The 22,896-nt window shown below is 34.1% G+C and overlaps 1 protein-coding gene across 1 annotated transcript in view; it reads right to left on the bottom strand.

Annotated features, from left to right (window-relative positions):
• Positions 1-431: 431 nt before the first annotated feature.
• The window catches only part of ptdss1a (phosphatidylserine synthase 1a), a 36,845-nt gene continuing 14,380 nt past the window's right edge, over positions 432-22,896 (bottom strand). Inside the window, exons 6-13 of the mRNA XM_056474672.1 lie at positions 20,815-20,966; positions 19,949-20,090; positions 14,042-14,154; positions 12,238-12,303; positions 9,386-9,485; positions 5,214-5,282; positions 3,510-3,573; positions 432-1,081 (exon numbers count right to left, since the gene is read on the bottom strand). Of these exons, the coding sequence (XP_056330647.1) occupies positions 990-1,081; positions 3,510-3,573; positions 5,214-5,282; positions 9,386-9,485; positions 12,238-12,303; positions 14,042-14,154; positions 19,949-20,090; positions 20,815-20,966 (798 nt within the window). The 3' untranslated portion in view covers positions 432-989. The remainder of the gene's footprint in view (positions 1,082-3,509; positions 3,574-5,213; positions 5,283-9,385; positions 9,486-12,237; positions 12,304-14,041; positions 14,155-19,948; positions 20,091-20,814; positions 20,967-22,896) is intronic.

Here is a 22,896-nt window from a genome sequence, read left to right on the forward strand (position 1 = left end):
ACACACTCATTCACACACATACACCACGGTCAATTTTAGCTTAACCCAATTCACCTATACCGCATGTCTTTGGACTGTGGGGGAAACCGGAGCACCCGGAGGAAACCCACACCAACGCAGGGAGAACATGCAAACTCCACACAGATATGCACACTGACCGAGCAGAGACTCGAACCAGTGACCTTCTTACTGTGCTAACCACTGAGCCACCATGCCACTAAATACATTAGAATTTTTCGTTACATTTTTAATTGTATTTACTTTGCTAACACAACCTTGGTGAGCAGAAGCGACTACTTAAACTTTTTTAAAACTACGACGTTTATATTTGATGATCGATTAAAATGCCAAATTTATTTATTTAAAAAAAGTTTAAAGAACTAAAATAAGACATTTTTACATCATTTCCGATCTAAATTAATTTATAATCTTAATAACACAACTTATTTATCTTGTTAACGCACCCTTGGTGAGCAGAAGCGACTTCGAAAAGAAAAAAAACAATACAAAAATATTACTTTTACATTTAATGATCGATTAAAATGCCAACTTTATTCACTGATTTATTTTAAAACGTTCACAAAAACAAGAAAGTAAAAGGGTAAACACTGGTCTCATGTTGACTTTATCGCAGTCACATTATGATATGAATAAAAACACATGAAATGGGATGCGTAATATACACCGGCGACATAACATACAGTAACGAGCAGCAACACTAACGAGCCCCGCATGCTACTGGAGATCACTGCTCGGGATCCGACCTGGTTAACCAGTCTCTGAAAACCACACACACACACACAAACACACACACTATTGCCTCTCGCAGGTCTGCGGTGTTGAAGCCGCTCTGACATCTGAAATATTGGACCAAACCTGAGACCGTCTCACCCTCATCATCACCATCATCATCATCATCATCATCACTGCTGCTGCTCCTCCAGCCGGAGCCAATCATGTGCAAATGTTCCTCGATAAAGACCCGCTCTTCATTTCTCCATGCCGTTGATGGTCCTGCTGTTTCCTGAATCTCTCCGCTTCCTGGTGGAACAGGAAGTCGTGCTGTCTATTTCAAACTCCCCTGAAATGACATTAAATAAACACTGAAACTCGTGTATTGAGTTCATGCATGCACACTAAGAGAAACTTTAGACATGATGTAATTAAATAAGTATCAAAATAAATAAATCTAAATCATCCTGCATGAGAAAAGTACTAGTAGTCATTTATAGTCAATGTTATAGTGCTTCAGGAGTTCACACTAAGCTGATGATTGATAAGTAGAGAGCGCGTTTGGCATGCTGTCCCTGGACAGAGCCCTGAGCTCAGAGGAACCTTAACCCTACTGTTAGGTCATGCCAGAGGGGAGTCTGAGCTCAGGTAGGTCTCGAGAGCTCCCTCGTTTATGCTAGGAAAAAGATGGAGGAGTCGGGGAGGATGGGGGATTCTTCAAGACGAAGATGGTTAAGGTAAGAGATCTGTCTATCATGTGATTGCTAATGCGGGGGTCAGCCGTGGTCAATCATAAGCATGTGATCTTCTCGAAAATAGTTAATAATTAAACTTCACTTAGTGTATAGTATTATTGGATCACACCATAGTAAAGTACAGTATACTATAGTATGGGTTGTGGTGATTCTGTAGTTGCTAGGGTAACCCAACAACTACAGTAACTAATCTGTTGTGGCTATTTTATCATTGCTATGGTGACAACAACTATAGTAACTGATCTGTTGTGGTGATTCTATAGTTGTTATGGCAACACAACAACAATAGTACCTGATCTGTTGTGGTGATTCTACAGTTGCTATGGTAACACAACAACTATAGTAATTGATTTGTTGTGGTGGTTCTTTAGTTGCTATGGTAACACAACAGCTATAGTAATTGATCTGTTTTTTTTAGATTAGATTGTAGATCTGTTGTGGTGATTCTACTGTTGCTATGGTAACAACAACTATAGTAATTGATTTGTTGTGGTGATTCTATAGTTGCTATGGTAACAACTATAGCAACTGATCTGTTGTGGTGATTGTATAGTTGCTATGGTAACAACAACTACAGTAATTGATCTGTCGTGGTGATTCTATAGTTGCTATGGTAACAACAATATTGATTGATCTGTCGTGGTGATTTTATAGTTGCTATGGTAACAACAACTATAGTAATTGATCTGTTGAGGTGATTTTATAGTTGCTATGGTAACAACAACTATAGTAATTGATCTGTTGAGGTGATTCTACAGTTGCTATGGCAACACAACTATAGTAATTGATCTGTTGTGGTGATTCTACAGTTGCTATGGCAACACAACTATAGTAATTGATCTGTTGAGGTGATTCTACAGTTGCTATGGCAACACAACTACAGTAATTGATCTGTTGAGTTGATTCTACAGTTGTTATGGTAACACAACTACAGTAATTGATCTGTTGAGGTGATTCTACAGTTGCTATGGCAACACAACTACAGTAATTGATCTGTTGAGGTGATTCTACTGTTGCTATGGCAACACAACTATAATAATTGAGCTGTTTAGCTGATTCTACAGTTGCTATGGCAACACAACAATAGTAATTGACCTGTTGAGGTGATTCTACAGTTGCTATGGCAACACAACTACAGTAATTCATCTGTTAAGGTGATTCTACAGTTGCTATGGCAACACAACTACTATAGTAATTGATCTGTTGTGGTGATTCTATAGATGCTATGGCAACACAACTACTATAATAATCGAACTTTTGTGATTCTATAGTTGCTACGGTAACAACAACTACAAGACTACTATTAGTTGGTAAAGCCAAATTACTGACTTACAACAATTGTTAGTAAAATGGAAAAAGCTACAAGTAAAATGAAAACAGAAGAAAAAAGAAGATTAAAAACACGAAAAGATTAAAAACAATATTTTAAAATCTCAACACTACTAAAATAATAATGCCGATAAATTTGTCAAAACATGCAAAAACAATACGCTTGATTTGTCTTTTCATTTTCAATATGACAACTGCACTTCTTACATTCTGTAAAGTAGGGCTTTAATTGAATTAGTTAACTATAATAACCCTGCTTTACAGCAATGTGTGTATTATCATTAAATATACATTAGAATTAGTCTAGTGTGTTCTGCTGATTCACCACTAGAGGTCAGAACTCTACAGATGCTGACTGAGCCATCAGTAGAGGGAGTTCACCCAGTTCACCCATCATTTACTCTCCCTTCTTTCAAACATTTATGAGTTTTGCTTTTTATTTCTGTCAAACACAAAAGAAGATATTTAGAAAAATGTTGGAAACCTGTAACTATTGACATCCAAAGTATTTGTTTTTCATGTGGAAATCAATGGTTTTCATCTATCTTCAAAAAGTCTTCTACAGTGATCATAAGAAAAAAATCTCATCATGGTTTGAAAACACTTGACCGTGAGCAAATGTTCATTTTTGGGTGAACTTTCCCTTTAAGATGATCAAATATTAATAATAAACATAAACTGATGGTGTTTTACCTTTGCATTCAGTCACGCCGTCACCCGCCTCGGTGTAAATACTGTCCTCACACTCCGAGAAGCTCTATACACACACACACACACACACACACACACACACACACACACACACACACACACACACACACACACACACACACACACACACACACACACACACACGCACGCACACACACACACACACACAAAATAAGATCACATTATATGTTTGTTTTTTTTAGCATTTAATGTTTTTGGGCGAGCACGTTCGCCTCAGGTCGCTGGTTCGAGCCTCTGCTGGGTCATTTGGCGTTTCTGTGTGGAGTTTGCATGTTCTCCCTGCGTTCACGTGGGTTTCCTCCGGGTGCTCCGGTTTCCCCCACAGTCCAAACACATGTGGTACAGGTAAATTGGGTAGGCTAAATTGTCCGTAGTGTGTGAATAAGTGTGTATGTGTTTCCCAGTGATGGGTTGCAGCTGGAAGGGCATCCGCTGCACAAAACATATGCTTGATAAGTTGGCGGTTCATTCCGCTGTGACGATCCCAGATTAATAAAAGGACTAAGCCTAAAATGAATGAATGAATGAAAATGTTTTTAATAAACACCCTGTACTAAACATTGCGTATTGATCGGTTAAATTGACATTATTTTATTTCACTCTAATAAAACAGCTTGAAGAAATGAAATGCTAATTGTACAGCGTTAATTAACATTAGCCCTCTAAATAATCGCAGACTTCACTTAATATTTCAGCATGCATTCGGCCAGAATAACATGAGGATACATTAATGCATTGTGCCGGCAGCTAGCTCTCTGCAATACTCACATGGTCACCCACTGAAGCTAAGCAGCGTTCAGTACCTGGATGGGAGACCACAGGGGAAAGCTAGGTTGCTGCTGGAAGTGGTGTTAGTGAGGCCAGCAGGGGGCGCTCAACCTGCAGTCTGTGTGAGTCCTAACACCCCAGTGTATTGATGGGGACTCTATAGTGCTTTGTGAGTGTCATCTTACGGATGACACGTTAAACCAAGGTTAAACCCAAATTAGTTAATCAGTTCCCCTATAGCGCATGTGTTTGGACTGTAGGGGAAACTGGAGCACCCGGAGGAAACCCACAGCAACACGGGGAGAACATGCAAACTCAACACAGAAATGCCAACTGGCCCAGCTGGGACTCGAACCAGTGACCTTCTTGCTGTGAGGCCACAATGCTAACCACTGAGCCACTGTGCTTCCTAACTAATAAAGTTATGGTAACTTTTAACTTTTAAGATTTTGATGCAGTAATGTGCACCTTTTAAAAAGCTGCTTTGAAACTATTATGCATATATATACATATACACATACACATACACATACATACATACATATATATATATATATATATATATATATATATATATATATATATATATACATATACACGTTTTCAGTAGTTCAGCGCTTTCTCCTGGTGTCATTTCACTGTCATCACACAGAACTCATCATTCAGATTTGTTTTGTTTTATTTTTATGTTTGTATTGTTTGGGTTTTTCCTAAATCTGGTTCAGTTCCATGTCAGCAGCTCCTTTAAAAATATTATTCCCAGGAAAAAACATGACGATGTGTTCAATACTCATTTCCCCCACTGTAAGTCTAATTCACACTTAGATGGAAACAGAGCTAGTGTCTGAATCTGAGTCTCTTTTACGTGTCTGTTCTGCTTTTGTGTTGGTAACTCACCTTCTGTCGTGGCCCGTAGTTCTCGGCGTACCACACCATCACATACAGACACAGGAATGTGATGAACGCCTACAGAAAAATCACACCAGACACACACACACGCACGCACGCACACACACAAACAACCAAAAACAATTCCTCAGAAGACTATTAGTAGATGATATCCTCCCACACACTACACACTGCAGAACCCCCCCCCTCCCACACACACTGTTGCGGTTCCTTAATAATTACTACAAAATACTTTCTGAAATCAAAACACGTTTACATGAATTACACAGAAGTAAACTGATCTGAAGAGGATTTAATTTACTACAGCGTCATCTGTGTTCATCTGCTTTCACGTAAATAAAATTAAAACCAAGAAAAATTGTAAAATTAAGTAAGTTTAAATTAAATCCAATTAAAAATGAGCCATTAAAATACACAGAATTAGTATGAATTCAAGTTAAATGAAAATTAAATTAAAATATATCAAGTTAAAAATACAAGTTAATAAAGTGAAATATATTATATATATTATATATATATATATAATATTAACATGAAAAATGACATTAAATCTTATTTTTAATTAAATATTTAATTAAACACTAAATAAAATGTATATATGAAATCAAACTGGATTAAATCCAAGTTAAATTTAAATTAAGTAATACATTTATTGAACTGAATTAGCTTAAACACAAGTTAAATTGAAATCAAATATGAAATTAAAGCCATTTCATGTTAAATTGAAAAGAAATTAAAAATGAGCCACAATTGAATTAGCTTAAAAATTCAAGATAAATTAAACATAAATGAAATGAAATTAAATTAATTAACAGAAGTGAAAAAATACAAGTTAATAAAGTGAAAAAGTAAATAATAATAATAATAATAATAATAATAATAATAATAATAATAATGCATTTTATTTAAGGCGTCTTTCATGACACTCAAGGTCACCGTACAGAACAGCTAGAACAATCAGTTCAAATAAAAACACAATAAAATCAATAAAATACAATACAAACTTTAAAAATGCAGTGGGGTTAAAGAGAATAAGCTGTTCTGAACAGATGTGTTTTGAGTTTGGATTTAAATTGTGAAAGAGAGTGTAAATTACGGAGATCAGGAGGAAGTGAATTCCAAAGCTGAGGAGCAGAGTGGCTGAAGGATCTGCTCCCCATGGTGACAAGGCAGACAGAGGGAACAGTGAGGTGAATGGAGGAAGAAGACCTGAGTGTTGGAGAAGGTGTGGCGATATGAACAAGATCAGCAAGGTATGGAGGAGCGAGATTGTGGATGGCTTTAAAAGTGAGAAGAAGTATTTTATAATTAATTCTGAAAGATATGGGAAGCCAGTGAAGCTGCTGTTGAATGGGTGTGATGTGACAGATAGAGGGTTTTTGTGATAATACGGGCTGCAGCGTTTTGTACCAGTTATAATTTATGAAGAGTTTTTTTAGGGAGGCCAAACAGAAAGGAATTACAGTAATCTAAACGGGATGTGACTAAACTATGAACAAGAATGGCAGCTGAATGAGGTGTGAGGGAAGGACGTAAACCATTTATATTTCAAAGCTGGAAATAAGCAGATCGGGTGACATTTTTAACATGTGCAGTGAATGAAAGGGTGCTGTCGAAGATGACCCCCAGACTCTTAACCTGAAGGGAGGTGGTGATGACAGAATCATCTGTGGGAATGGAAAAGCTGTGTGATTTGTTTAAAGTGGATTGTGTACCTATAAGTAGAAGTTCAGTTTTATTGTCATTTAATTTCAGGAAGTTTGAGGTGAACCAGGATTTGATGTCTGCAGAGCAGTTAGTAAGTGATGAAGGTGGGAGTTTGTGGTTGGGTTTGGTTGATAGGTAGAGCTGGGTGTCATCGAATAGTTCGGACTGCTGAGCTAATCACTGGTACAACCCTTCCTTCTCCCCAAGAACTGTACTTATCCAGAGCGAGCAAAAGGGCTGCCAAAATCACTCTGGACCCCTCACACCCAGCACACTGCCTCTTTGAACTGTTACCTTCTGGTCGATGCTACAGAGCACTGCGCACCAGAACAGCCCGACACAGAAACAGTTTCTTCCCTCAGGCAATCCATCTCATGAACACTTGATGATAATAATTGTGAAACCAACATCACTACTTGCTATACACTTTTATACACATATACACTTATTTAACCACACACTTTACATGCCAATTTGCACATAACAGCTGCACATATAATGTTGTATATAGTAATAAACATGTACATACACTTGTCAATCTGTATATTTGCACTCACTACTTACTTCTATTTTTTTTTATATATTTATTATCTGTTTTTTGTCCTGTCTCTGTAATCCTGCTGCACTGTAGAAGCTCTGTCACCAAAACAAATTTCTCGTATGTGTGAACATACCTGGCAATAAAGCTCTTTCTGATTCTGATTCTGATCTGCGTAGCAATGAAAATGAATTTGGTGTTTGCGGAAAATATATCCAAGTGGAAGAAGATAGATAATAAATAGCAGCGGACCCAAAACTGAACCCTGGGGCACACCAGTAGTGACGGGGACTGATGACGAGGTGAAAGACTTTAATTGAATGAACTGAGTGCGACCTGAGAGGTATGAATGAAACCAGCTGAGAGGTGTGTTACCAATGCCAATTGAAGCGAGCCTGTCCAGAAGAATGTTATGTGAGATTGTGTCGAAAGCCGCACTTAGATCAAGCAGAGGAAGAATGGATAGTGAACCAGAGTCAGCTGCTAGGAGGAGGTCATTAGTAATTTTGAGGAGAGCCGTTTCTGTGCTATGTAGTGGGCGAAAACCAGACTGGTATTGTTCGGATAAGTTATTACAGGAAAGATGGGTGTGAAGTTGAGAAGCGACAGTTTTTTCAAGAATTTTGGAGATAAATGGAAGGTTGGAAATAGGACGAAAGTTATTGAGGTTATTGGGATCTAAACCAGGTTTCTTTAAAATCTTTAAACCAGTTAAATTTAGTCAAATAAAAATTACATTAAATCTACTATTAATTAAAATGAATTAATCCACTGAATGAAATTTAGCTATGAAATTAGTATGGATTAAATCCAAGTTAAATTTAAGCAATAAAATTAAATGAACTTAATTATCTTAAAGTTAAATTAAAATAAAATATTAGATAAAAATTAATTCATGTTAAATTAAAATGAATTTAGCCATTAAAATACATTGAATTAAATTATCTTAAATTCTTATTCTTAAAGTACATAAAGAGTAAAATTAAAATAATACTAATTAATTAATGTAAAAAAATCCAAACGAATAAAGCGAAAGCAAACGTCACTTAAATTCAGTAAAATAAATCACATTAAAATCTTACCTTTAATTAAAAATGTAATACACTAAATTAAAAAGTTAATTTTTAATCAAATTATAAAATTAATCGAACAGGATTGTCTTAAATTCAAGTTAAATTAAAATAAATTAATGTTAAATTGAAATAAAATTAAAATTGGCCATTCAAATACATTGAATTGAGTGAGCTTACGTTAAATAAAAATAAATTAAATTAATTATTGTGAAAATATCCAAGTTAATAAAGTGAAAAAGTTAAATTCACTTAAATTTAGTCAAATAAAAATACATTAAAATCGAACTTTTAATTAAAAATGTAATAAAAATACGCCAAATTCAATTTAAATAAGCTATTTTAATTAAATAACTAAATTTATTGAACTGAATTAGCTTAAATTGAAAATGAAATATTAAATAAAAAATTAAACATTAAATCAATAAAGTAAAAAAGTCACTTAAAAATTAAAATAAAACTTAAAATACATTAAAATGATTAAACACTAACGCTTAATACAACAAAACAGTTCTGATCTTATTGCCACGTTATGATGGTTATGATAACATTAAAAGGCTTTCTTTGATTTCCTGAAGATACCAAAAACCCAGGAATAACTACAGCAGTCGCCATCGTCAAACTCACACGAGGCAAGAGATCGCCATGACGTATGATGACATGTGCTAGTGTTGTAGTGGTAACAAATAAGACTTTCTCCAGAAGGAAAAATATTACAGCAAATACTGTGAAAAACTCTGGTAAACATCATTTGGGAAATATTTGAAAAAGAATCTAAAATTCACAGGAGGGCGAATAATTCTGACTGTATATGTTATTAATAATTCTGACTAAAAGAAACTCACCAAGCACACAAGCCACAGGATCACATAGAGAATCTGCGTCTTGGAAAACAAATCTTGTCCAAATTTAATGCACGCCAGCGCCTCCAGAAAAGCTATTGCACTGCGGGGAGAAAAAACAAACAAAGCAGATCTTCATCATCATCATCATCTAGATCCTGCTGCACAATGAAGTCTAGATGTTAAGCAGAAGATAAGCAGATCTGGGTCAATGCATATATCAGATTGATCAGACATAACAGCGCAGAAGTGAAGCCCGCCGAGGGGCTGCAGTGGAGGAACTCTGGGTTTGTGGTTAAACGTTTGCTATTATGATGAAAACACCCTGCTGAAAACACACGTGCAGAATATGTGTGTTAGATTAACTTAAACCAAATAAAAAATTAATAAGCGGAAAAAAATACATATTCAAAAAGTCACTTCAAATATTATTAATATTTAAAATAACGTAATAAATCAAACTTTTAATAATAAAAAAACTTAATTATAACTTTAATATGTAAATAAATTTGATTAAATACAAGTTAAATTAATATTATAAATACATTGAATTTAATAAGCTTAAAATAAAGTTAAATAAAAAAGGAATTTTAAATCAATTCATAAATAAAGTAAAATAAATATAATAAGCTATTTAAATTCAATGTATTTTAATGGCAAATTTTAATTTCATTTTAATTTAACATTAATTAATTTTAATTTCATTCTGATTTCAGTTGAATTTCTTATTATCTTAAGAAGAAATATTTGCTCTATGGTCATTTTCTTCTTGTAACTTAAGAGTTACAAATATATTGTGTTTCCATAAAATGCTCTGACTTTAGATAAGAGACAAAACTTTAACAATAATTAGTTCTCATCTCTAGTTTCATATTAAAGGCGTTATAAAAACTGAAATATGTTTTAATTTAATAAAGTGATTTTACTTTAATGATTTAATGTTTATTTTTTTATTTGTTTATTTATTATAATTTAATCTAGTTCAGCTTAATTTAATACTTTAATTTAGTGTTTAAATTTATTGTAGTTTTAAGTTGTATTTTAATCTTAAGTGACTTTTAAATTATTGACTTGAAATGTTTATTTTATTATTTGCTAATTATAATTTAATCTAATTCAGCTTAGTTTGATACTTTAATTTAGTGTTTAAATTTATTGTAGTTTTAAGTTGTATTTTAATCTTAAGTGACTTTTAATTCATTGACTTGTAATGTTTATTTTATTATTTGCTAATTATAATTTAATCTAATTCAGCTTAGTTTGATACTTTAATGTAGCGTTTAATTTTAATGCACGTTTACATTTGAGTTTTTAGGCGACGTTTTCACTTTATTGACTTTTAAATTTTTTATTTTATACTGGTTTTATTTTACCTTGAATTGAAATCTGTTAATTATGTTTTAATTTGATTTTATATTTCATTTTAATTATTATTTAGTTTAAATTTAACTTTGTAATCCATTTTAATTACATATTTAAATGTAATTTAGTATATAATGAAATTCTTTATTAAAAGTAAGATTTTTATTAGATTTTTGTTTGTAATAAATTTAAGTGAATTTTACTTTTACTTTATTATTAGGTGATTTTCACTTTAAATAATTACATTTAACATAACTTGATTTTAAGCTAATTCAATGTATTTTAATGTTTCATTTTCATTTGATTTGGATTTAATTTTATGAGATTTTTATTTTTATTCGACTAAATTTAAGTGAATTTCACTTTTTCACTTTATTAACTTATTTAATATAATTTATTTTGATTTTAATTCAACTTAAAATTTAAACTAATTCAATTTAATGTATTGTCATGGCTAATTTCATTTTTAACTTAATAATATTTAATTTAATATTTTAATTTAACCTGAATTTAAGCTAATTAAGTTAAATTTAAAAGAACAAAATTAATTGAACTGATTTCAATTTAAGTCTATTATTACATTTTTAATTAAAAGATTTTAATGTAATTTTTATTTGACTAAATTTAAGTGATGTTTACTTCATTAACTAGGATTTTTTACATTAATTAATTTAATTTATATAATTTAGTTTAATTTGAATTTAAGCTAATTCAATTCCAGTTATTTTAATGGCTAATTTTAATTTCTTTTTTACTTAACGTTAATTAATTTGAACTTCATTTTAATTTAAGTTGAATTTCTTATTAGACCTTCTTAAGAAGAAATATTTGATCTACGGTCATTTTCTTCTTGTAACTTAAGAGTTACAAATATATTTTATTTCCATAAAATGCTCTGACTTTAGATAAGAGACAAAACTTTAAAATAAACATTATATCATTAAAGTGAAAATTTACATTTTAAAAATCACTTTATTAAATAAATGAAAATGTATTTCAGTTTTACTGACCCCTTTAATATGAAACTAGAGATGAGAACTAATTATTGTTAAAGTTTTCTCTTATCTAAAGTCAGAGCATTTTACGGAAATACAATATACTTCTAACTCCTAAGGGTAACACTTTACAATAAGGTTCATTAGTTAATGCATTTACTAACATGAACTAATCATGAACATCACTTGTACAGCATTTATTAATCATAATTAAACATTTACTAATGCATTATTAACATCCAAGTCCATGCTTGTTAACATTAGTTAATGCACCGTGAGTTAAACTAACAATGAACAACTGTATTCTAAATGTATTGTTGTAAATGTATTGTTCATTGTTTGTTCATGTTAGTAAATGCATTAATTAACATTAACTAATGAACCTTATTGTAAAGTGTGACCCTCTTAAGTTACAAGAAGAAAATGCCCGTAGATAAAATATTTCTTCTTAAGAAGGTCTAAAAAAACATGGCTTATATAGAAGATGCTGAAACTCACCCAAACACCCAGCACTGAGTCCCGACACGCTTACACTGAGTGTCTGTTAGATACGCATAATACTGTCTGCAACACAAACAAAACACACAAACACACGCTAAATATTCAGCAGAACTCGAGTGCACACTTTTGATGTCATGAATAATGCCTTCATAACGCTTTACAACAGGTCCTGTCAGTAGAAAAACCTTTCTAGAGATTTCAAGGTAATATTTGTAGAATTGAACAACACTTTTGATGAGTAATGATACTCTATAGTATATTGAGGTAAACAAATATGGGGTTTCTGGTAGGCATTTATTTTGTTCTCATGCTAGACATGTAAGAAATGATATGCATGCTGCTCAAACTTGCAGAATTAGAAAAAAAGCTAAACTTTTTTAAAAATAAAATAAAATATAGAAATAAAATTAATTCATCATTAAAATGATTTAATTTTTTAATTTAAAAAAATGCTTGTAAAAAATAAATTTGTGGACATTACAAATCAATGCATAAAAATTTTGTCCAGCAGTATATATATATATTTATAATTTTTTTTTTACTCTAAATAATTGAACTCTAAATAAGTGAACAATATATATATAAATGAAAGATTTAAGTGTTTATTAAATGGTTCATACTGTATTTTCATCTCAGGCTCATACAAATAATTCAATAGTTTAATTTTAATATTAATTATTAGCTTGTTATCAGCTCACAAATCAGTTTGAGCAAGGCTTGATTTGTGATTTCATTTGATTTGAGCTGATAAAAAGTTAATAATGAAAATTTTAAATAAAAAGAAAAAAAAATAGATTTATCAATTTTAAAAAATGTATTATTTGCATGAGCCTGAGATACTAAAAAACTGTATAATATACAGTTGAAGTCAGAATTATTAGCCTCCCTTTGATTTTTCTTTCCTTTTTAAATATTTCCCAAATGATGTTTAACAGAGCAAGGAAATGTTCACAGTATGTCTGATAATATTTTTTCTTCTGGAGAAAGTCTTATTTGGTTTATTTCAGCTAGAATAAAAGCAGTTAAAAAAAACATTTTAAGGTCAAAACTATTAGCCCCTTTAAGCTTCTCCGTTAAAGAGAAATTGGGGAAAAAATAAATGGGGGCTAATAACTCAGGGGGGCTAATAATCCTGACTACTTGTTTATCAATTGTATTATATATTTAAAAAGCATGTAAATTATTATTATTTTTTTAATCACAAAAATCAACAGATAAAAATAGCTTTACTCTATTTTATATTTTATTTTACATAAATGTTCCGTTTTACACTAAAATACATCATATTTTGAAGATGAATTGAAAGGCATATGAAGGATTTAAGTGTTTATTTATATGGGTCATACTGTATTTTCATCTCAGGTTCATACAAATAATTCAATAGTTTTATATTGATATTAATTATTAGCTTTTTATCAGCTCACAAATCAGCTAATAATTAAAATAATAATAATTAAAAATTTTATTGAAAAAAAAAAAGTAAATTTTTTTTTTAATTTATTATTAAAACAATTGAATTATTTGTATGAGCCTGAGAAACTGAAAAAAACCTGCATAATAGTTTTATATATATTTAAAATGCATGTAAAAACACACCAATAGCTTATAAATAAAAACAATTTAATAAAAATAAAATTGTGTATAAGTAAAAAAATGTAAATAGTTTTACTCTCTTTTTTTTATTTGACGTTTCACTCTAAAATTCATCATATTTTGAAGGTAAATGTTGTGAATGGCATGGTGTTTTATATATCTTGCAGAAAATGAAAGTTTAATAATGGTGTTTAATATTGTCCCGTACCGTACAGTTGGAGCAGTGATGATGCCGATGAACAGGATCCTGCACCAGCTGAGAGCATGGCATGCTGGGAAAACAAAGATGTGCTTCAGGAAGAAAGTGTTGAGCTCCGTCAGCTGGAAAACATGCAGACACACAGGAAGACAGAACAAAAACAGCACATCATACACACTGATTAATGGAGCACGCAATTTTGCATGAAGGGTGTTTCAGGACTGAGAATTACACTGATTGATAAAAGTCGATTTGAATTATATAGCATTTTCTGATAGAATAGGTCAGGGGTCACCAATCTCGGTCCTGGAGGGCCAGTGTCCCTGCAGGATTTAGCTCCAACGTCCCTTAACACACCTGCCTGTATGTTTCTAGTATACCTAGGAAGACCTTGATTAGCTTGTTCAGGTGTGTTTGATTAGGGTTGGAGCCAAAATCTGCAGGACACCGGTCCTCCAGGAACAAGTTTGGTGACCCCTGGAATAGGTTATATAACCAGTTCAAGTTTATAATATTGTAACATATTCAAGACTTTGCATTCATTATTTATATTAATGCAAAATGTAATTTTAATGAAAAAAGATGATATTAGACACTGAATTGTAAGAATTTCTGTTCAAATAAATCACATTAAAAATGTGGAAATTAAACTAACCTGAATTAGATTAAAATTAAATTTGTATTAATATTAAATTCAGGTTAAATTAAAATTAAGCATTTAATTAAATATTAGACGATGTATTAGATTGAATTAAATTTGGATTAATGTTACATTCAAGTTAAATTGAAATTAAGCATTTAAATACATTTTAAGTCAATGAATTAGATTCAATTAGATTTGAATTAATTTAAAATGAATTAAATCTTATTAAATTTTAAGGTAATAAAGTGAAAAGGTCACTGAGAAAATGTATTATTATTATTAAATAAAAAAATCGTTAATATTATGAAATTAAATTTAAATTAAAACAAATTAAATTAAGTTAAATTAAAACTAAAATTAAATGTAAAGTCAATAAAGTTAGTCACTGAAAAAAAAATAAAAGGAAAAATGAAAATAAAAATCAAACATTTAGTTCAAAATAACATTACAGCCTAAATTAAATTAAATTTAAATGTGAAATAATATTAGCTTTTATTCAAGTTCAAATAAAATTAAATCCAAATGTAATATTAAGTCAATAAATTGAAATAATTAAAGTCAGGCTCAGTGGTTAGCGCTGTGATTAAAATTAAAATAAATCGTTATAAACATTTCTTTTAAAATTTGGACTCCATATTGGGATTATTTGGAACCTGGTCTTTGCCCTATTATGCTCAAAGGAATATTACAACTGTCTTATCTGAAAAATAAGCAATGCTTTTAGCCCTTTCTCTTGTCTGTTTTATATATAACCTGAGCTTTTTCTCTCTCTATTGTGTTGGGTTAATACTTTTCTTTGTGTGTCTTCACTCATTCATTCATTTTCTTTTCGGCTTAGTCCCTTTATTAATCTGGGGTTGCCACAGCGGAATGAACCGCCAACTTATCAAGCATTTGTTTTGTGCAGCGGATGCCCTTCCAGCTGCAACCCATCACTGGGAAACACATACACACTTATTCACACTCATACACCACGGACAATTTAGCCTACCCAATTCACCTGTACCGCATGTGTTTGGACAGTGGGGGAAACCAGAGCACCCGGAGGAAACCCACGCGAACGCAGGGAGAACATGCAAACTCCACACAGAAACCCCAACCGACTCAGTCGAGGCTCGAACCAGTGACCTTCTTGCTGTGAGGTGACAGCACTACCTACTGCGCCACTTTGAAGACGTATTGTTATGTCTGTTTTATTGTAAAAATCAAATAAACATAATTATTAAAAAAAATTGTACTGAATTAGCTTAGAATTTAAGCTTTATTCAAATGAAATGTTAAATGAAAATAAATTCAAATGAACTAATTTAAATTCAATACAAATTAAATATTAAATTACACTCTTAAATTCAAGTTAAATTAAATATTTGATTAAAAATGAATTTTTTGACATCAATATGAAAAATGACATAAAATAATGAATATTTCATTAAACATTCAATACCAAACTAATTTAAATGAAAAAGAACCAATTAAAGGAAGCTTAAAATAATTAAGTTAATATCACACATACACAACACTAGTCATTCAGATCAGTTTTTCTGCCACTCTGCTAAATCACTCGTGCTGCTAAATCAATAAATGTAAATGTAATGCAAATAATTATAAATATAAATAAATAAATGTATTCATAAATAAATAATCTTCCCCCAAATCAGCAATAAATGCAGTGATTTTGAAGACTGGGTGTGTATTGAGTGCAGACAGAGTGTGTTCAGTGAGAAATAAAGGCTGATCTCCTTCTCAAAGACACACAATGAGGATTTCAAGTGCCCTCAATAGGGAGTAAAGACGGGCATTCATCGCCATAGAGACGAGCTAAAGGGGTGGAGTTTCAGTTTGAGAGGAGACTCGGTTAACTAATTATTAATTCATTCACTCATTCATTCATTTTCTTTTCGGCTTAGTCCCTTTATTAATCAAGGGTCGCCACAGCGGAATGAACTGCCAACCAATACAGCACATGTTTTTACGTAGCGGATGCCCTTCCAGCTGCAACTCATCACTGGGAAACATCCATACACACTCATTCACACACATACTGTACACTATGGCCAATTTATCCAACCCAAATCACCTGCACCACATGTGTTTGGACTTGTGGGGGAAACCAGAGCACCCGGAGGAAACCCATGCAAACTCTACACAGAAATACCAACTGATCTAGCCGGGGCTCAAACCAGCGACCTTCTTGCTGTGAGGCGATTGTGCTACCCACTGCGCCACCGTGATGCCCTAGTTACTAATCTATGCAGACACAATAACAAAGGTGTAAAGATGCTCGAGAGAGACAGGGTGCGACCACTTAATTAATCCCCTGAAGGACGTCAAAACAACATGTATGGGGGGTCAGTCCTCTAAATAGTAAGAAATAGCTTGCTCTGATCTGTATCTTAAATAATAATATTAATATAATAGATAATATACCCATTTGACCACCCCCATAACGATTCATACCATTGTGAATGTCTTTAACAGTCTGAAACCGGCAGATCTACAGCGCCGAGAGATATCGTAAGTGTCCACAAGACTGTTTTCCCGTAAAATAGCTGTTTGTTTCTACATATAGCGTAAAAGTAAAGTACAATTAGCTGAATAGTTTGTACAGTTTGACCTACAGTAACTTCTGAAATAGCTAATCAGAGCATACTACAGGTCAGAATACACTAAATATCCCTCAAAACCAGCGTTAAAAGAGTCATTATTTACAGTTACTAGTTACTTCTCACAAACAATAACTGAATTACATCATTATAAAAGTAACTAATTACCAGGAAAAGTAACTATTGTGTTAATTTAAAATAAATCTAAATAAATATAATAAACATTGTCCACTAATCTACACTATTTTAATGTTGTTGTGGGACAATGCGAGAGACAACCATCAAATTCAACATATCATCATAAATATTATCATAACTATAGTTGCACAATTAAATACAATAGATGGTTTGGAACATATTAGAAGTATTTATAGCACAGACCACAACTCGCAAGACTTGAGGTGCTTCGTTACGCCCCATTCACACGGGGCTTCAGCGTCAACGCTTGACAGAGGGCGTGTCTGAAGTTGCGGCTGATGCGATCGTCATAGCAACGTCAGCTAATGAAATTAGCCACTATCTGAGCTGGTGTATTTGCATACAGCAATCTGATTGGCTGATGCTTCCGTCGGTGCTGAGCAAGTTGAGCAAGTCCCAACTTCTGCAGCGAGCCATGCCTCTGAAGCGGCGCCGTTCGGCAACGCCTGACGTCACCCATTCAAAGTGAATGGGAAGCGTTGAAGCTGACGCCCTGTGTGAATGGGGCGTCAGAATTACTTGTCAGCGACGCAGAGAGACTCTTTTTTCTTTTTTCCTGGGCATAAGTTGCATCACGGCTGCTCGATTATGGGAAAAATCATAATCACGATTATTTTGGTTGTAATTGGTAATTGTAATCATGATTATTCAAAACGATATACAGTTGAAGTCTGAATTATTCACCCACCAGTGAATTTATTATTATTTTTTTTTTAATATTTCCCAAATGATGTTTAAAAGATTCAGGATTTTTTCACAGTATTTCCTATAATATTTTTTCTTCTGGAAGGAAAGGCTTATTTGTTTTATTTCAGCTAGAATAAAAGCAGGTTTAAATATTTTGGAACCCATTTTAAGGTCAATTTTATGAGCCCCCTTAAGCAATCTATTTTTTGATTGTCTGCTGAAGAAACTGTTATACAATGACTTGCCTAATTACCCTAATTAAGCCTTTGAATCACACTTTAATCTAAATACTGGTATCTTGAAGAACATCTAGTCATCATGGCAAAGATAAAAGAAGTCAGTTATTAGAAATGAGTTTTCAAAACTATTATGTTTAGAAATGTGTTGAAAAAAAATTCTATCCATTTGGGGGAAAATGGGGGTGTTGCTAGATGGGATATGGAAGTTAACGAGAATTATTTATATTATTTATTAAATTTCCCAGTTATTGTATTTTATTAACGTAAACCCCCACCCCAAACCTAAACACAACCATCACAGTATTGCAAAAACAGCAGTTGTACAGAGTATTCTAGACTTTACCGGAAAACGGGGGGCTAATAATTCAGGAGGGCTAATAATTCTGACATTTAGTCATTTTCACGTGGAACTGAGCTTTGCAGAGCAACAAATGTGTACAACTGGAAAGGGGGCGGTATATGATGCAATAATCGTTTATCTCCATTAATGTTTTTTCATAATCATAAGAAGCCGAAATCGAAACTTAATTTTTTTAATTAACTGCACAGCCCTAAGTTGCATGATACATAAAAATTCTAGGGAAAAGTATAGCTTATATTTCCAGTTTGCAAATGCTACCTTTGAACTTGTTGGATTTGCCATCATTCTGACTCCTAGTCGTTAGTGTGTGACTGACTGTGTGTGTGCTTGTGTGTGAACACCTGCGCTACTCAGCCTCTGATTGGCAAACGTTGGATTCATCACGTTCTCAGTTACACCACGTTCACAGACGCACCAATCATCACTGGTTGGTTATGTGTCCCGCCCTGAACACGCACACCCCCAGAGAAAGAGAGGTCCTACGGTTGAGACAGACGCTGCTCGCATGAAAACGGCTTCAGTGTTCTCAATTATAGTAATGCACTTATCTTATTGTCAGTAACGGTAATGGCTCTGTAACAGGAGAAACAGTAATTCAATTGATTACTCGTTACTGAAAAAGTATCGCCGTTAGTAACGCGATCATTTATTGTGCGGTCATTCCCATCACTGCTTAAAACACTGAAAACTTAAATGCGTTTTATTAATAAATTAAATGTCATTTAAATAAATACATACATTTGATTCCCTGAGGCATTACACAAACTAAAGCTGCGGTCACACTGGGCTTTTCCTCCCATAGACTTCCATTCATACGCACGCGAATGCGTCAGACCGGAAACGCAGGGGTCATGCGTCAAGTTTCGCAGGTCGCTGCGGTGCAAAGTTCAAGCTTGGTGAACTCTGACCTGCGAAATCGCATCACTTGACTGCGTGAGATCAATCGAGGATCAAAACAGGACCTCTCTGGACAGAAATTTAAAACATGGAGCAATCGCTCGCTTTTTAAAATATCTAATCATCTTGTTTAATTCCGCCCCTTTTTGCAGCGCCGCACGACAGAATTTCGCACACACAAAGCCCAGTGTGACCGCAGCTTTACACTACTGAAAATTATGATCATAAATGTATAATTCGCACCCTGAATAGAGATACACACACAAAGCAGGTGTGTGCGGGACTGACCTGCCAGATGATCATGAACAGGTAAACCCCCATCACCCTCTGCAGAGAGGACTTCGGGTCGAGCCAGCGTACGTATGTCCAGCTGGCCGGAGTGAACTGAAGAACCGCTCGCTTGATCTTCCCTGTAGTGCTGTGAATGTCTCTGTACACACACACACAGGTTTCAAAATACTTAAATCTGTCTTAAAATGTCTCCACAAGGTCAGTAGTTAGTGGTATTGGTATATTTATGGGGACATTTGGTCCCCACAACATGAGGATTACAAGGTACATACACAAAAAACAAAACACACACTGATTTACACAAAGTCAGGTCACAAACAAAAGCAAAAAACACACACACACACACACACACACACACACACACACACACACACACACACACACACACACACACACACACACACACAACAGCAAAAAAAGACACACAATCACTTACACATTGACGCACACAGGAATACAAACACACACGAGCTCTCATGCATACACGTTAACTTATACACAAAAAACTAAAACACACACACACACACACACACAAACATACACCAACCTACTAACACAAAAACACAAACACAACAGTAAAAAACACACAAAAATACACACACACACACACACACACACACACACACACACACACACACACACACACACACACACACACACACACACACACACACACACACACACACAAAACATGCAAATGACACAAAACACAAAGATACACACTCAACACACAAAAACAAACATACAATAATAATAATAAATTGTATTTATATAGCACCATTCACAAACACACACACACACACACACACACACACGCGCGCAAAAAAAAAACTACTCACAAAAACAGACACACATGTACATACTTAATACTGGCCCAGTGGTATGTGCGCATCTCCAGGAAGCGGCAGACAGTCATCCCTAGCCAAATTCCTCCTCCGTTACACAGCAGGATGTCCAGAATCACCTGATCCCACCAGCACTCCGCAAAATTAGGAAGAAGATGCATGAAGAACAGCTGCACAGAGACAACACACATCTGTTATTATTATTACTATACACCATAGACTGCAAAAAACAATTCAATTCTTTTGTCTGGTTTCCAGCCCAAATATCAAAACAATTCTTAAATCATTGATATGTGATTATACATTATGAGATTGATATGTGGATGTGATTGTGATGTGGATGTGATTGTGATGTGATGCGATTTTGGCTGTGATGTGGTGTGATTAGAATGTTATGTGCTTCGGATGTAATTGTGGGTTTGATTGTAAATGTGAATCGGATATGATGTTGTGTGATTAGAATGTGATGTGCTTTGGATGTGATTGTGGGTGTGATTCAGATGTGATTGTGGGTGTGGCGGTGAATTGGAAGGAATTGTGGTGTGATGCGATTCGAATGTGATGTGATTTGGATGTGCTGTGATTTGGATGTGATTGTGGTGTGATGTGATTGTGGTGTGATGCGATTCAGATGTGATGTGATTTGGATGTCATGGGATTTGGATGTGATGTGGTGTGATAAGAATGTTATGTGCTTCGGATGTAATTGTGGGTATGATTGTGGATGTGAATCGGATGTGATTGTGGGTGTGAATCAAATGTGATTGTGGTGTGATGCAATTTGGATGCGATGTGGTGTGATTTTCATGTGATGTGATTCACATGTAATGTGGTGTGCTATGAATGTGATTGTGGGTGTGATAGTGATGTGGGTGTGATTGTAAGTGTGACGTGATTCGGATGTGCTGTGATTCGGATGTGATTGTGGGTGTGAATCGGATGTGATTGTGGTGTGATGCGATTCGAATGTGATTGTGGATGAGATTGTGGTGTGATGTGATTGTTGGTGTGATTGTGATGTAAATGTGATTGTGATGTGATTCAGGTGTGATGTTGTATGATTAGAATGTGATGTGCTTTGGATGTGATTGTGGATGTGATTTGGATGTGATTGTGGGTGTGGGGGTGAATCAGAAGGGATTGTGGTGTGATGCGATTCGAATGTGATGTGATTTGGATGTGCTGTGATTCGGATGTGATTTGGATGTAATTGTGGTGTGACGTGATTGTGGTGTGATGCGATTCAGATGTGATGTGGTGTGATTTGGAAGTGATGTGCTTTAGATGTGATTGTGGGGGTGATTTGGATGTGACTGTGGTGTGATGTGATTGTGATTTTCATGTTATTTGGATGTGATGTGATTCAAATGTGATGTGGTGTGCTATGGATGTGATAGTGATGTGGGTGTGATTGTAGGTGTGACGTGATTGTTGGTGTGATTTGTATGTGATTGTGTGTGTGACAGTGATGTGGGTGTGATTGTAGGTGTGATGTGATTCAGATGTGCTGTGATTCCGATGTGATGTGCTTCAGATGTGATTTTAAGTGTGATTTGGATGCGATTGTAATGTGATGCGATTAAGATCTGATGTGATTCGGATATGATTGTGGGTGTGATAGTGATATGGGTGTGATTGTAGGTGTGATGTGATTTGGATGTAATGTGCTGTGATTTGGATGTGATGTGCTTCGGATGTGATTGTGGGTGTGATATGGATGTAATTGTGGTGTGATGCGATTCGGATGTGATATGGATGTAATTGTGGTGTGATGCGATTCGGATGTGATGTGGTGTGATTTGGATGTGATGTGCTTCGGATGTGATTGTGGGTGTGATATAGATGCAATTGTGGTGTGACGTGATTGTGGCATGATGCAGTTAGGATGTGATGTGGTGTGATTTGGATGTGATGCGACTCGGATGTGATGTGGTGTGACTTGGATGTGATGTGGTGTGACTTGGATGTGATGTGCTTCGGATGTGATTGTGGAGGTGATAGTGGTGTGATGCGATTTGGATGTGATGTGGTGTGATTTGATTCGGGTGTGATGTGATTCACATGTTATGTGGTGTGCTATGGATGTGATTGTGGGTGTGA

The sequence above is a fragment of the Danio aesculapii genome, chromosome 16 (assembly GCF_903798145.1).
Source record: "Danio aesculapii chromosome 16, fDanAes4.1, whole genome shotgun sequence".
NCBI classification, from domain to species: Eukaryota; Metazoa; Chordata; class Actinopteri; order Cypriniformes; family Danionidae; genus Danio; species Danio aesculapii.